This window comes from Paramormyrops kingsleyae, chromosome 17, assembly GCF_048594095.1.
Source record: "Paramormyrops kingsleyae isolate MSU_618 chromosome 17, PKINGS_0.4, whole genome shotgun sequence".
In the NCBI taxonomy this organism is placed as follows: Eukaryota; Metazoa; Chordata; class Actinopteri; order Osteoglossiformes; family Mormyridae; genus Paramormyrops; species Paramormyrops kingsleyae.
Window position 1 is genome coordinate 10,953,422 of NC_132813.1, and position 16,172 is coordinate 10,969,593.

Below are 16,172 nucleotides of genomic sequence, written 5' to 3' on the forward strand. Positions count from 1 at the left end.
ATTTTGAAACGTGTTCCCACTTATATGGCTCTTCTGTTACGTTCTACTCGGATCAGTTATCAGGAACTGAATTCCTGGTTATCAGGAACTGAATTCCTGCTCCTTGAAGTGCTACATATTTAACCAGCACAACAGAGCTGCTGAAATCATGGTCTGTAATCTAATCGGCTTGTCTGGCTGTGGATTTGAAAGCTGGGTAAGTTAATGTTACCAGACATCGGGGCTGCCTGCAGGATTACATCAGACAAAGCTGGGGTTCGTAAAATATGGGGACTATCAATATTTGTTCACTCAACTGAAGATCAGTATCCTGATTTAGTAATGTAGTTTGTTTCTGAAAATTGTGACATTTTTTAAATAGTACAACACATTTGATGAGACTGCATTTTTAATGTACATGAGGCAGTGCCAGTGCGACTAAAAATACCGCAGTGAAAGTACTAACCAGGTCATTTCAGTTTTATAGCAATAGTGTGTTTCAAGGGGTGCAGTGGTGAGGGAACCAGCTCGCTGAAATGTTTGTACTGAAATATAAGGTAGGGATTTATTTTAAAATTCAAAAACATTTTAAACATTGTACAAGTAGTCTGTTAATTTTCTTCTCTGCTAGGTCGCTACAAGAATACAGCAAAAAGCATTTGATTTATGAAACCGGACCTAGTTTCTTTTTATTGTTGTAGGCTTGAGAGTTAATTGTGCTTTATATGTCATTTTAACAAGAATTAAAAAAATTAAAATATCAAAATATGAGTAAAATATAAAAAAAGTTTGAATTAAACTTTTCCTAAAATGACAAACACTTACTTTCAGTTACCACTGAACTTAATAATAATATTTTTAAAGTCATGATTGCATAATTGAATTGAGCAAAAAAAAGTAAAATGAAATTATTTGCAGAGGTGGAAAGTTCAGGTCCAAGAAGTAAAAATCCAGATCAAGATTTTGTTTCAACCAATCAGTTAATTATAACGAGGCACAGCCAGAGAATACTCAACTGGTTGGTTAAGACCCTGCCTTTTTCCAGTGCTGGTGAATCTGCCCTACAAACAGTGCTGACGTAACCTATTTTCTTTTGGTTATTTGACCCACATGGTTTAGTGAACCAGTAGCACATGAAATTCAACCAGTGCGAGTCCACAGACAGTCCTTCCCTTGCTGAATAACATTTGTGTTAAATAATCCAATCAGATTTACCCACACAACTGGCTTCTTGTCTGTGAAATGGGGCTGAATCCTGCACTTATCCCACAAGATCCCGCTGCCCCTGTGGGACCAGCAGGGCCATTCACCAGGATTCTTTTGTGTCTTGGTACAGATAATCCAGTGGGACAAGTGAAGGTTTAGGAGATAAGAGGGTCTTAAGCAGGAAGCGGTCCACTCACAAACACAGGTCCAGAGTTACGGGTCAAAGGTTGCCAGGTGAGCTACTATCTGGTTCCAGTCAGGGATGCACGACGAGCCAGACTCTGGGCGCTGGAGCTCAGGGTCCGAGAGTCTGTCAAGCTGCTAGGACTCTGAGAACAGAGTGATAACGACCAAACCTTAAACCGATATACCGAGATTAATTTGACATTTAAACATCTGGGGGTACTGATTGATACACACATCATTCAAAACGTGGGCTAACAAAACAGCAAGGATTAGGCAAAGACAAGCCGGTCTTCAGACACTAGGAGTGTGCGTGAGATCATCCTTCTTACCTGGGCCGCATCCTGGTTCTCTCGTACGCCAACGTTCAACACATTAAGGGAATTGGCCCTTTTCATTCTGGGGAAGAAGTCAGCAGTGTGTCACGTGACCTGCCGGGTCATATCATCTCCACAGCCATATTGAACCTCTCACCTGCCTGGAGAGTGCGTTAAGAATCGGTGGAATGATTTTTAATTCCTTGATGTTACCCTGGAGTAGGAGCAGCGGCGTCCTCTGCCCCGACTCCCTTCAGCTTGCGCACCAGCTTCTCGCTGCTCCTCCGGATGGACTGCCGCAGTTTGGTGAAGGAGCCGCTGCGCTTCAGGCTGCCCAGTCCGTCCTGCAGACGGAAACAGAAGGTGTCGGGCCGCCTGCAGCGCTAGGAGTTCATTAATAGCAGCTGCTTTTCAGAAATTAGTCAAGACTTTGTTGACTAAAAAAGCCTCTGAGTTGACTTTATGGTATCTTTGCCTAAGAGAGTTAAAAGAAATGCATTACAATAAATGTGTTTGACAGATAAAGGATTTTTACACATAAGACATGTAGTTGGCTCTTCACCTGTAAGCCCTTTGTCCTGAATGAGAATGGAAAAGGTGCTGAGAACTTCCCCCAAATACTGCCGTAATTAAAATAGAAGATTACCTGTCGGCAGATTCCCTCGTCTGTGCTGAACCACATGGAGCTGCCATCCCCTTAGGAGAAGAAAGTATCTCCTCACAACCAGTAAAACTGCCATTACAAGAACTTATTCTTTTTTCATCCCGCTTCCCTAAATATCCCCACAAAGCAACTTACAGTCTGACAAAACCAAACTGTAAATGAGCGTCAGAATTCGTCGATGCTGCTTCAGGGAATCATGAACTGAGACACATTAATCCGAATTCAAAGAATTCCAAAATGAGGAATACAAACAAATTTAGAAATACCCAAAAAATACACAAACGGCCAAAAGTAACCTGTAACTAAAACAATAGACACAAGTAAGATGTTTTTTTTCTGAGTAAAAATGTGGACAATAAATGCTTGGTGAATATATTCTATCTTTTAGGTTTTTTAACCTTCGACTGATCCAAACTGCTTCTCATGGGCCCGGGTCAGGATCTCCTTGTAAAGGGCCTCAGCTTGTCTGTACTTCCCTTGCTTTAAGTAAGAGGAGGCCTGTAAAGGACAAACAAAACATATAAACACGGCATTGTTTTCATGATCCAGTTCTGGCCATAATAACTTTCGTTTCCTTACCAACATTCTTCAACTGTTGTCCATCCATCCACACACAGCCACCCACCCATCCATCCTTCCTCTGTAACCGCTTGTCCTATTCAGGGTTGCGAGGGTCTGCAGCCTATGCCAGAGACGGTGGGCACAAAGCAGGGAACAACCCAGGATGGGGTGCCAACCCATCACAGGGCACACACACACACACACACACCATTCACGCCTATGGGCAATTTGGTAACTCCAATTAACCTCAGCATGCTTTTGGACTGTTAGGAAAACCGGTGTACCCAGAGGAAACCCCAAGATATGACAAGGGGAGAACAAGCAAACTCCACACACATGGAGCCATAGCGGAGACTCAAACCCTGGTCCATACTACCTAACACCTACCTTTAACATCTCTTGTATATCAACTCCTCCAGTTTCAGCACTACATGATCTAACTCTCACTTGACCACTCTACCGTCTCTCACCAGGTTGTTCTTGGTCTTGGCCACGTTGGCGTCATCTGGCCCCAAGCGACTCTCGTAGATATGCAGGGCACGCTCGTAATACTGTTCCACCTCTTGGTATTTCCCTTGGTTCTGGCACAGCAAGGCCAGGTTGTTTAGCTGTTTGGCTACATCTGGATGGTCCATTCCCAGCACCTGAGGAGAGCACAGCACACAGTATGAATGTGTGCAGATAGCGCTGTGGTAGCAATGTAGCAATAGCAACCTGGACAACAGGCTCAGCTCTTATGGAAAATCACTCCATTTACACCACTGCAAACTAAACCAAAATCGCTTGGCCGTTTCATTTGAGGTTAATTCATGATACTAGCAGACAAACGGTTTCACCAAGCATTAAACAATTATTTTAAGTCATTCTCTACCTTTTTGTACTGTGAGCGCTACGCTAACCGCTCAGTAGCCCTTGCCTTACTTTCTCTCTGATCTCCAGCGCCCTCTTGCACAGGGGCTCCGCCTCCTTGAACTTGCCCCTTTTGCCGTATAAAACTGCCAGGTTGTTGAGGGTGGCCGCCACCTAAACAGAGACGCAGGGCCTGTAGCCTTAGGCTCCTTCCAGTTTCGGAATTATGCCATTTACCGAGCTTTGTGCAACGTAAATCGTGGAAAGACTGGTACATTCAGAGCACTTAATGTTCTAGTTTTCTAGACTTGGAACCATCAAGGTATTTTAATGGTTCAACAGTATCAACACTGAACAGCCATGTCTATGGCTACCAGAGCATGCAACAGCTCTATATTACTGCCCAGTGAAAGCTCAGCTGAATGACTGAGTGCTGAGGAAGGGGGATTGAATATGCTGCTTAATTTAAGAGTACAGTGGTGGGTAGAGTGGTTGTGGACTCTTACTGCGGGGTGGTCTATGCCTAGGGTCTTCTCCCGTATGGCCAGTGCATCATTCAGCAAGTTGGCTGCCTCTTTATACTTATTCTGATCCCTTCAATGTTACAAAAAGTGGGTTAATGTCACAGACACATGGTCATGTTTACACTGTAGTAGTTCATGCAGCAGGCATTCTTGAGTTACCTGTAGACCAGGGCGAGGATGTTAAGCATGGTGGCCACATCGGGGTGGATATGGCCCGAGGACTTCTCCAAGTCCTCCAGAGCCTGCTTGCACAGGGGCACGGCCACCTCATACCGGCCCTGGGAAGCGTACTGGATCACCAGGTTATGTAGGGTACGCAAGCGGGCGGGGATCTCATACCCTCCTTGCTGGGCAGCCATGACCGCGCTGCTGTGCTGCCGGGAGACTGGAACCAACAAAGAAGGACAAAGACACACATTTAATCTGCTAAAGTGGGCTGGAAGCATAAAAACAGCAGGACTAATATTACATCGATGGCAATTTATGTTTAATACTGAGACATACAGTCATGTGCCACGTAACATTTCAGTCAATGACAGATGACATATACAACATTGATCCCATACGATTATAAGAGCTGAAAAATTTCTGTCGTCTAGGGACGTCGTAATCATTGGAATATCGTTACACTACACGTTACGTGTTTGTGGTGATGCTGATGTAAACGAAGCAAACGCGCTGCCAGTGGTACCGATGCACAGCACACACAGTTGTGTACAGTACATAATACTTGATAACGGTAACTATGTTACTGGTTATTTACTATACTGTACCTTTTATCGCTATTTAGGCTATAGCATGTGGCCTAGGTGTGTAGTAGACTATACTATCTAGGTTTGTGTAAGTATACTCTATGACGTTCATACAATGACAAAATCGCCTAACACCGCATTTCTCAGAATGTTTCACTACAATAAGGTAGGAAGTAACACAGATGTCCAAACATTTAGAAACATCGACAGTATATCTATTGAGATCCATGTTGCTATTTATGGTTATATAAACTTACTCTGTGACTGTTCCTCCTCATCCGTAGGGAAGAGATCATCTAGGGATTCCTTAGAAGAGACGGTTTCTTTATCATCCTTCAAGAGAATTAGGGTATAAATTAAAAATAAGCGGCAGAGAGACACTGCAGGGTGGAAATGGGGTTGTAGAGATATGAGTGGAACCACATGGAAAGAGACACAAACAGTAAGTCTAAGACAGTGTTTCCCAATCCAATCCTCGGGGGGCCACAGCTGGTCCACGTTTTTGCTCCCTTGATTTCTGCTAGGGAGGGAGCAAAAACGTGGACCAGCTGTGGGTCCCAGAGGACTGGATTGGGAAACACTGGTGTAAGATATTGCGGGGTGGGAAGTCATGTGACAAGATAGCTACCACCGACATACAGACTCAAGACACTGACCAACGGCGACTCGTCCTGGTCGTATTTTCGAATGCTGCTCATGAACTGCAGGTGCTGGTTCTGCTCCTCCAGGGCGACCACATGCTGCTCCAGCTCCTGCAGCCGCTGTTGGGCGCCGGCCAGCTCATCGCGCAGCCACTGGTTCTCCTGGCACAGCCGGCGGACCTGAGCCCGAAGCTTCTGCTTCTCTGCCTCCAGGGAGCCGAGGTGTGCCGACAGGGCCACCATCAGCTGTGGGTGCAAATACGTTTAGTCTCAAAATCACATGAACTGAGTAACCTCAAAACACCTGTTGAGTTTGCTATAAAGTACAGTTTGGAGAATCTCCAGGCCCAGTATATCATAGGAGGTACTTTATCAGGGTAGACAACTTTATCTGGAAAGGGCCGGTGTGTATGTAGGTTTTCGCTACAACTCCCTAATTATGGACGACCGATTGGCTGAAGACTCCCCACGCCTGGGACTGAACCGCTGACTTAAAGGTTACCCCCAAAACCTGCATACACACCGGCCCTTGGCGGACAAGATTGCCTGCCACTGTAGTATAGGATAAATGTTTGGAAGATCGTGGATGATCCACCACAAACCTACTGGATATTGTCTGCTACAGCACAACGGTTTGTTTTCAGCCATCTTTTCTTCACATGTCTGGTCAACAATATTGTTCAATCTTACAGCTTTGACACAGCATGACACAGATACATCCTAGCAGTCATCACAAGAATAGTGGTAAAGCAGAGTAATGTATCTAAGTACAGGTTCCTGGTAAAGTGTCACCTCAGATTAGAATAAGCTCTATTGCTCACCTGAGCTTCCCCCAGACCGAGCTCAATCCTGTCCAGTGACTGCTGGATAAGACCATGCTTCTCCTGTTCCACGCTCCCGGTCTCACTGGCTGGCCGGTGCTGCAGGATCTCCTGTAGGCTGTCGAGGAGGCTTTGGTTCTCCCCCCGTAGAGCCTCTAACCCTGCGATGACCTGCCGTGTGCCGCACAGGATCTCTTCTGACAACATGACTGAGCCGCACCTAGACCTATATGATCAGAACTGAGAAATTCGACAGGTGACCTTCTCTCCGGTTATATAGCACAAGTAACATTCCACAAAGATTATATATATTAAATTGAATCTCACTAACAATGTATTTCATTTTCGCTATACAATTGTGAACCCTAGCGTGCTTAAACCCTGTTCATTAAATAGATCTTCATATATTTTAATTTTATCACTGTGACCTTGTATTGGAAAAGCAGCATGAAAGATGGATGGGTGGTGTGTTTTCTCATTGCTTATAGAAAGTACCGTCCTAAACACGGACTGCCAGGCTCAAGTGCCCTAATTCACACTTACTCACAATTAGCAGTGTTTTTGCTTCAAAGACAGATTATTTCAATTAAAAATGTGAAATCTGATTAAAATATAAGCAGCAGCAGTATCAGCTCTGTGAAAATATGCACTCATTTTCAATACACAGTAGCGATTATATAAGTTGCTTTCAGTGTACATGCAGAATATATGCTGTAATAATGAAAAAGATGTTTCACGGCAATGAGTTCTCAACAAAGTTCTCTTGAAAAGTTCAGTGCCTTATAATGATGTGTTAAGAGTCTAATTTTAAGGCAAATAGGAATTCCCTTTGAGCAGCCGCTAAAAGTTGAGGCTTTCAAGGTCTTTTATTACATAATACATACAACAAAAACGATAAGCTGGTTAGACGATCTGATTTGTAAAATAACAGTACAAGAGGCAGGTCTCAGAGTGGTTTTGTAATAGAAAAGATTATTTGATTCTTTGATATTGGAATGAGAACACAAAGAAAACACATTATTTATGTGTGAAGAATGACTAAGAAAATAATAGGCACATACTTGACCCAGTACTGAAATATACTTTTACATGCCTGAAATTTATTGCTGTCGAAACAATGGATACATGTACAGGTTTGTTAGAGAGCAGAAGAATACACACAAAAATATAACTTTTACATACAATGTAACAGCAAAAGCAGGCCAAGTTTGACCGTAAACTTTTTTATTTTAAAGTGGTTGCTATAGTTCATTTTTACCGCAATATGCTTCTTGTTTTTTTGAATCGTTATTTTTTACTTGTTTTTTATTAGTGATCTTTGCACTAGTTGACTTACATCTCTGTATTGGAATGTTTGCTAATTTCATACACAAAGTTTTGGAGACTCTAAAATATTGCCTTTGCAGCAATACCTAATATTAGTCTATCTGAAGCTAAACAGTTAAAAATCTGATCTGAGAGTTGGAAGGAAAAAGCTTTATTCCTATCACCCGTGCCTTCCTTCCATCCCCATTATACGCGATTTCGTTTGTCATCCCACCCAGCGCAAGGGGCGTTATTCATACGCTGTTATTCATCTTTTTTTCCCAGAAATCAGAGATGGGAACATTTGAAAATAGCTAATGTTACATAAACCCACAGATAGAGTGACAGAACCAGTTCTACTAACAATTAACCCTTATTCCTATCACAGATCAGATGTTCTAATTTAGTTCAGAAGATAATAATTAAGGGGCTGAGAGTGTAGATTTGGGAGCTGCACAAATGTTACCTAATATGTTGAGTTTTTGCCAGCATGTAACATAGTATAGAATTTATAATGTGGCTTATTTACACTTGTTAAAGTGTACATACCCAATTCACTTTCAAACAGTAAGCAGACAAGATGTAGACGGCAGTTTACTACATAGTTCTACAGTACATTGCGGTTACTAACTTTATCTAAACGATACAGCTGTGTTAATGATCATACACAACCTAAGTGGACTTGGAAACGAGAGTGGACAAGCAACTAAAAATAGCTATTTGTTTACCTAATCAGCTATAAATAAGCAAGTAAATAATGAGGAACTGTAAGGGATCGTCAACCTTGTTTGTGCATCGCGAAAGACGCTGTCCGACACGGCGCTCAGTCAGCAGAACAGTTACTGCCCCCGGGGAAGCCGAGGTATCAGCCGACAAAAAGGATTCGGGCACGCAAAACAAGGAAAGGGCTCATTGCACCTTGTCCAGATCTCTCTAGAGAGAGAAGGAAAAGCTGGTTTTCCATTTCTACCATCCTATGACAATTACGTAAATTCAGAATGATCACTGTCCTGGCGGCAGTGTTTGGCATCCAGTAAACATTGCAATTTTTAATCTATACGTATTAGTAGTACTACTAAGTATATGCATAATATAAAGCATCACTGTAGACTTAACAGTCATAGTCTGCTTTATCTGAAACGACATTATGTTAATTAAATACAGTTTGCTTTAGTAGGCAGAGCAACATACGTCGCTGTACTGTGATTTGCGAACATCTGCTTTGTGCAATAAAATTTAACTGAAGATTTGCTTTATTCCTCACCAATTTAGAGTCGCAGTAAGATCAATTTCTATTGAAGTATAATGGTAAGTGATGCTTTCCCACCCACTATAAATTTATAAAGTTTGTAGTTAACGTTAATTCGGGTATCAGCTGAAAAATGGCTTGTATTCATAGCCAATTATATCCGGATTAAATAAACCTTGTTTGCAGCAGGCAAACTGAATCAACGAAATACTTACTGTGGGATACGCATTAAAACTAAAGACCGCAAAGTTTCAAAGGGTAGCCTATACTTAATAAGACTAAGGGATATATACTGTAGATTTTCAATAAGACGAACTGTCACAGTTCATTGGTACATTAAAAAGCATAACTTGCCAAGATGTTCACCAAAACTCATTAGTAAATTCTGAATCCGTCCATTGGTGATGAACATATTCCGGATTAGTTTTTGTTTTACAGATCGATTACAACTCAATCAATTACCACAATTTACGGATGACATTTCCGGGCCTACAAGGCACACACTATCCATACTGTTTCTAAACTCCAGAAAGCCATCGACAGCAAAAAACCTTCACAAATTTGACTAATTGTCCTGTCATTTTTCAACATCACTGCAAATCTTTGAGTTCCATTATAAGCTGCATGCATATAACTTGTGCATTTCGGCGTTTAGGAATGAAGAACTTCTCTAAAGTACAACTGCGTGAATTATACTTGTTAATAAATTTAATGTTAATGAATTTAATGTTTATATATAATAAACAATAATAGTTCAAATAAACTAAAAGTATATATATATATATATATATATATATATATATATATATATATATTTAATTTGTTTGCCATAAAAAAACTGATGTAGATAACTATTCAAATACATTTTATTTTGGTATGGGAATCAATATTAACATCTTTGATATTAATATTTACCTGATAATTCCAGAAGTCTTAAGGATCCAAGTGTTTCGTATTTAAAAGAAAAAATAACCCGCACAGAAGCTCCATTAAAACGACGAATCTATAAAAAAATAAACTATCGTACAATACATATATTCGCTTATTATTCTTTAAAAAAACACTGATCTGATTTTATTAACATTCCTGCTGTCATCAAAACTGCCCTTGCGCCTTGATAGTGTATTATAAGAGCTTACCTGACATACCCACAATGCAGTGCGGCACCAGAGAGTGGCGTCTTTGCCAAAGACGCCACCTACAGTCTGCCGGACTGCAGGACATTGGAAGGAACCTCGTGTTCTGCAGATAAATCATACAAATTTATTATCTTGTGCTGTTTAAAGACTTACGTAAAATTCAGATATACGGTTCTGACGTAATTGGCAAAGGTAATATGTGGTTGGTCCTCATTTATATATAAAATTTATGTCATGGCAATGACATCTGATCAGAACTATACAGATCGAGTTCCTGCGGTATGTAATCTGTGATTAAGGTAGCATTGTAATATTAAAAATGTAAATCGCGGTACTATAAAAATATAACTGACGTATTGTATAACAGCGATTATTTAAGAAAACACACTCATGATGTGCAAAAATTTGATTGATGTTATGTCAACCATCAAATTAAATTGAATAAAAATAGCCCCAATATACGTTTTTTAAATATTCAGTTACTGACTATATATATAACTGATTTAAAAATTGGAATATGCTTATACTGACGTCATCAAAACGGCGCGAGCTGAATAAACCCTTAACACATACATCATTGTCTTAGTGTCACGCGCCTACGCCACAGAATTACAACGACTCAGATATACAAACGCTGGAGCATTTATAGCGCTACAACTGTAAGAAATTAGAAACACCTTAATTATGCAAACTGTCTGTTATGTGCTATTTCCTCAATCACAGCATCAATTTGTTCCTTTTTCTTAGCATCTTAGGCAGGACAGCCTGATAAATACGTAAAACGGTTCAAGCCTTATTTTGCGTTTGTCGCCACAAGGCGGGGACAGCAGTTTATGAAAGGCGTGTTTCCTGCTTGGTCTGCTGTCAGCAGTCACAGTTACAGTAGCCTAGCTGGGTATTTTCGGAAACAGGAAAACTGTCGTCGCCGTTACACATTTTACACGGTAGATTTTTTTTTTACACTTTTGAACTCCTACTCTCAGTATCCAGTACGTTTTTATAATTCTGGTTTTACTTTTAAATAACTAGAATTTCCTCAACATATCTAAGATAGTTGAGATTCGTAGATGAAATGCATTTCTTAAAATTGTTCTCCATAAAATACATAAAAAACAAATAACATATTACAATTATGTTAGTTAATTGTGTTACATTTTTGAAATATGTTATTACTTGATACTACCTATTGAATATAGTGATCTCATCTCATTGTTGTTTGGCTAAAATTCTTATGTGCTTTATTTTTTACATGTTTCAGCCAAATTTTATGCAATCTTTGCACAAGCTCTGGTATTTTAGGATAACGTGTGTAACAGACGGGTGACTCAGTGGGCAGCTCTGCTGCGTCACGCCTCCAGGGTTGAGGGCTGAATCTCTCCTCTGATCTGTGTGTCTGGGGTTTGCATGTTCATCTTGTGTTGTGTGGGTTTCCTGCTGCAGTCTAACGATACGCGGTACTCTAATTGGCATGTAAATTGCTCATGGTGTGTATGCATGTGTGCCCTACGATAGATTGACATCCTTTTCTGGGTGTATCCTAGCCATGTGCTGCCTGGGATAGACTCCAGCTCCCCCCCGTGACCCCGACCACGATGAGCAGTCAGTAGGTTGATGCATAACAGGCACACATATGTCATTTTTTATTGCATGAAAAACTATAATAAGAATGATCCAATATTCATCCGTAACTAGCTCAGGTTTGAGGCAAGCTTGGAGTCTCTCCCAGGAGGCACAGAGCATGAGGCAGGAGACATTCTGGATAGGATGCTAGTCTATCATAGGGGCCCACACACACCCATTAAGGTCAAAGTAGCGATATCAACTCAGCCACATGTTTTTGTACCACAGAAGGGAAACAGAGCCTCTAGAGGTGTCGTGTTTGAAGAGAGGGAGAATGTGCAGACTCCACACGGACAGAGCCGGACGTGTAGAGTGATTACCACTGATCTGCCAGGCCACCCAAACCATGGAACTGAAGTGTAGAAACCATTTTGTAGAGAAGTCAACCTTTAAAATCGATTTATTGCTTTGAATACATTAGCGGCCATCACTGCAGCCTAACATTTCCTAAATTTCTAATCATTCTTTTGTAACTTTGGTGATTTTTTTGGCCATGCGTCATTACTGAAACGGTTCCAGACTTGTGGGCCGTCCTACATTAACGGCTTGCTGGTGCCTCCATCTATGTAATTTTTTCTGGTCATATTCATGAGACCACAGGACACATAAGTAACTTCTTTAATAACATAAACGGTAAATATATGTTCAATAAGCCACTAGTGGATCCCTTGACTAACTTGGGTGACTACAAGCAGATAAAGAAAGAGCATGGAAAGAGAGACAATCAGCAACGCTATTACAATAATGTATCCTGTTGTAAAGACAGACGGTAAAGTAATCAGTTTTCTGCAATTCACATATTCGATGGCAATGGCAGTAACATTTATATGTCAAAATTACTTCTGTTTTATGGTAAGAATTTCACGTTTTGCCCTGCTGCATAGAAGAAGTTGAAATTCACTGATTCAGATCATGTACAATAAACCAACATCTATTGGCCTTTCCACCTACATTCAGTGGCCACTTTATTAGGTACTCCTACGATATTTGGTATTGTTTCCTGCACTGCGTCCAGTGTTGACATGCAACATATTTTGGAGATGCCTTTCTTAAACGCAGCTGTTGTACCGCACTCCCACTGTTATCCTAAATAAGTCTGACCGTCTTTGTCGGACCTCTTTCTTTGACAAGGCCTTTTCAGCTAGATAACTGCTTCTGACTGCCTGTGTTTTGTTTTTCCATCATTCTGTTTAAACTCTAGTGGCTACAGTAAAATCATTGTGGCTGTATGCTGCTGTAGTCTATACATGTTAATTACATAAAGGTATGAAAATACAGATACATACAATAAAATGTATATGCATACCTTGTCTGACTGTGTCATGAGGTATTTGCTGTTTTTTAATATACGTATGTTATAAGTGGGTACATCAAAAATATCCTGACAGTGTCATAAGTTGCCCAGTCTAAATATACCTCCAATGATATTTTGTGTGAATAAATAAGAATGAAGTAAAATGGGCAGTATGGTGGCTGGCTGGAAGGCACAGTAGCCTCACAACTCCTGGTCTGAGGTTTGAGATCCTGCACCCAGCATGATCTTGCATATTATCCTGTATTTTCATTGGTTTCCTCCTTGTTTGGGTAAAGTAGGGTCTCTAAATTGCCCCTGGGTTGAGTATAGGTGTCCTGCCTCATGCCCTGTATTTCTTCAGATAAGTTCTTAACTCAGTACCGGTCCCAGTCGAGGTGGTGCCCACTGTCTGATGCAAAGAGAAACTGGCGGGCAAGTCACCACCGTCACTGAAGCTGGTGTCCCAGCCTGTGTCACCTATGGGACTGACTGTCCACATTCACTGTGACCCCAGACTGATGAATCGGTTAGTGGAAGACTGATGGATAAATGCAAAATAGTAATTAGACCATACAAAATTAATAATTATAAGATTTTTCCTAATCCTATGTTCAAAGGTGCATCTCTGCCCCTCACTGCCAGCAATGAGTCTCCTAATTGAAAATTTTATCTGTAACCTAAGGTATTTAGGATTCCTCCTACAGTGCAAAGACATGTGTTTAGGTTAATCAGTGCCTCTAAATTGCCCATGGTGTGTGACTCTGTGTGTGATTTTGTACTCTGCAATAGGCTGGTATTTCATACCGGATGTTGCCTGCCGTGTGCCGTGTGATTACCAGGCTGGGCTCCAGGATCACCAAAACACTGCACTGGAAAATCAGTTATGCAACACAGAAGGATGAATGGTAAAAATATTGTCAAAGCACACCATTTCTGTTATATATTAGTTTCAGTTAGTTGCCAAATTAGTGAGCTATTACAGTAGTTCTTCACAAATGAGCTTGGTGACCCGAATTGCCTCCTCTCATTTTTAAATTTATTATGTTCTTAAACTTCCCATAGGTGTGACTGTGTGAGTGACTGGTGTGTGTGTGACTGGTGTGTGTGTGTGCCCTGTGATGGGTTGGCGCCCCATCCTGGGTTGTTCCCTGCCTTGTGCCCACAGCCTCTAGGATAGGCTCCGGACCTCCTGTGGCCCTGAATAGGACAAGCGGTTACAGGAAATGGATGGATGGATGGATAGATGAGTTAATTTCTGTCATGCAATTTCTTCTATCATTTCTTATTCTATTACATTAAGGTCTAGACCTTGGCCTTTGCAAAACATAATATTTCTCCCACTGGTACATTCCCTACCTTTTGCTGTGGTACTTTTTATCACCATGTCAACAAAAAAAACGATGGACCCAATATTCTCTAATAATATTTAAATATATCAGAAGTATAGCTATTTTACAATGAACATAAGTGAAATGTAGATTTCGTTTTCCAGCTATGATTTCCTACAACAGTTTGAAAGTATGAAGTTCAAGGTGAACTGGCAACTCTGGCAATTGCCCTACGTGTGTGTGTGTGTGTGTGTGTGTGTGTGTGTGTCTGTCCCCACAACGTGATGAATACCCGCTTTTTTGCAAAAACTCTTTTATTTTGTTTGGTTACTTATGGTTATGGTTTGGGCTGGATAGGGGTTAAGGTCGTCATAGTTGGGATTAGGGTTATGCCCGTAGAAAATAATACACAAAAATATGAATACAAGGTGTGTGTGTGTGTATGTGTGTGTAGTGTGTTTCATGAGTGTCATGTGTTGGGCTGTGTGTTCCATCTACAGTGTAGCTTTACACCCTATGCGTCCCATAATAGGCTCTGGATTTCTGTGATCTTAATTAAAGGAGTGGTTATCGTAAAAATAATCACTGTATATATATATAATATGAAATTATAACCATTATAAGTCTGTATGTTCCATATGTGCTGTGTGGTTGATGGCTGTGCGTCAGTGAGATGTTTCTGAGGATGCTTACTCTTAATAATTTACATGGACGGTATTTGTGTTTGAGATTTTCATTGATGGTGACATTGCACAACAAGGTCTTAAACTCCTGCTACTGGGGCAACTTTTGAACTGACTGAATAGTGACAGAGTCACACCCAGAGGCAGAGACGGGAAGGACAGAAGGCTCAGGAGGGGGGGAAGAAGGGTGAGACTTTGACACACACAGTGGTAGCCGTCAGATGGGGGTTTACGTAGAGAGAATGGCAGAGAGAAGGATAATGGTATCAATCTAGAGCAGGGCTCTTCAAATCTGCACCTCGATTCCAAATCCCGGCCTTGTTTTCAGCTCTCCTAAGTCGTTAGTTTAATGATTCCTGATTCTGATTGGCCACAGAGGTTTCACACCTGGCCGACGGGTACAGGAATGGCAGGAAAGTCAGCAGGGCTCGGACCCTGAGGACCGTGATCTGAATAGCCCTGATGTAGGGAATGGCGGATAGAAAAGGAGAGGTGAAAGAAAGGGAGAAGGGAAAGGGCAAGAAAAGAGAACGAATGAAGGTGCTATAAATGAGGGAGAACAGGACCGGCACACACAAGAGTAGCGTTTGTTAGGTTAAGAGCGGCGGAAAAAGAGCGCCTGCGGAGGGTAATTAAAGACGGGCCCGAAAGGAGGAGGAACGCGGAGGACTGAGACGGCGAAGGCGACATTGAGCAGGATCCTGCCAGTGTGAAGGATCAGCTTCGTCCAAGCAGTTATACAAGCTGGTGATTTACATCTCAGCTGCTGGGCCGTACAGTGAGGGGGAGACGTGCCGGCCATATAAGGACCCCCACACATTCCTGCCTCCATGCAGATCTGAGGGGGGGTGTTTAGTGACCCCCCCCCCCTTCCGGTACTGCGGCAGAGGCATATCCTCGGGTTTATAGGAGCAGTAAGACTGAATCTATTACTCATTATATCTAGAAGTCACAACTGTTCAGTAAATAATTATGAATATGTAAAGTAGGGATTTCATAGTCAGTTTGGCAGGTTACCATGAATATGAGAACTTCAAAGCAAACCTGGGTACATATA

The 16,172-nt window shown here is 41.5% G+C and overlaps 1 protein-coding gene across 4 annotated transcripts; it reads right to left on the minus strand.

The window, feature by feature from the left end:
• Positions 1–83: 83 nt before the first annotated feature.
• klc3 (kinesin light chain 3) lies at positions 84–10,981 on the minus strand. 4 transcript variants are annotated; one of them, XM_023812267.2, is made up of 14 exons: positions 10,868–10,981; positions 10,191–10,293; positions 6,498–6,737; positions 5,692–5,922; positions 5,293–5,368; positions 4,443–4,668; positions 4,266–4,353; positions 3,832–3,933; positions 3,381–3,554; positions 2,748–2,847; positions 2,332–2,381; positions 1,899–2,029; positions 1,701–1,767; positions 84–1,514 (listed from the first exon to the last, which is right to left on the minus strand). In XM_023812267.2, exons 3-14 carry the CDS (start codon positions 6,702–6,704, stop codon positions 1,428–1,430), a joined length of 1,539 nt encoding a protein of 512 aa, XP_023668035.2. In that variant the 5' UTR covers positions 6,705–6,737; positions 10,191–10,293; positions 10,868–10,981; the 3' UTR covers positions 84–1,427. The 4 variants fall into 4 exon arrangements, with proteins under 4 accessions (XP_023668035.2, XP_023668034.2, XP_023668033.2 ...); XM_023812266.2 differs by lacking the exon at positions 10,868–10,981 and having other exon boundaries at positions 10,200–10,671; XM_023812265.2 differs by lacking the exon at positions 10,868–10,981 and having other exon boundaries at positions 10,191–10,671.
• Positions 10,982–16,172: the final 5,191 nt, after the last annotated feature.

Bases quoted from the DNA above. Each gene is read 5' to 3' on its own strand.
- klc3 (XM_023812267.2), bottom strand. From the start codon at position 6,704: ATGTTGTCAGAAGAGATCCTGTGCGGCACACGGCAGGTCATCGCAGGG. The intron at 5,923-6,497 runs GTGAGCAATAGA...TTGCACCCACAG, and splicing joins TCGGTCTGGGGGAAGCTCAG to CTGATGGTGGCCCTGTCGGC. The intron at 2,030-2,331 runs GTAATCTTCTAT...TTCCGTCTGCAG, and splicing joins ACGAGGGAATCTGCCGACAG to GACGGACTGGGCAGCCTGAA.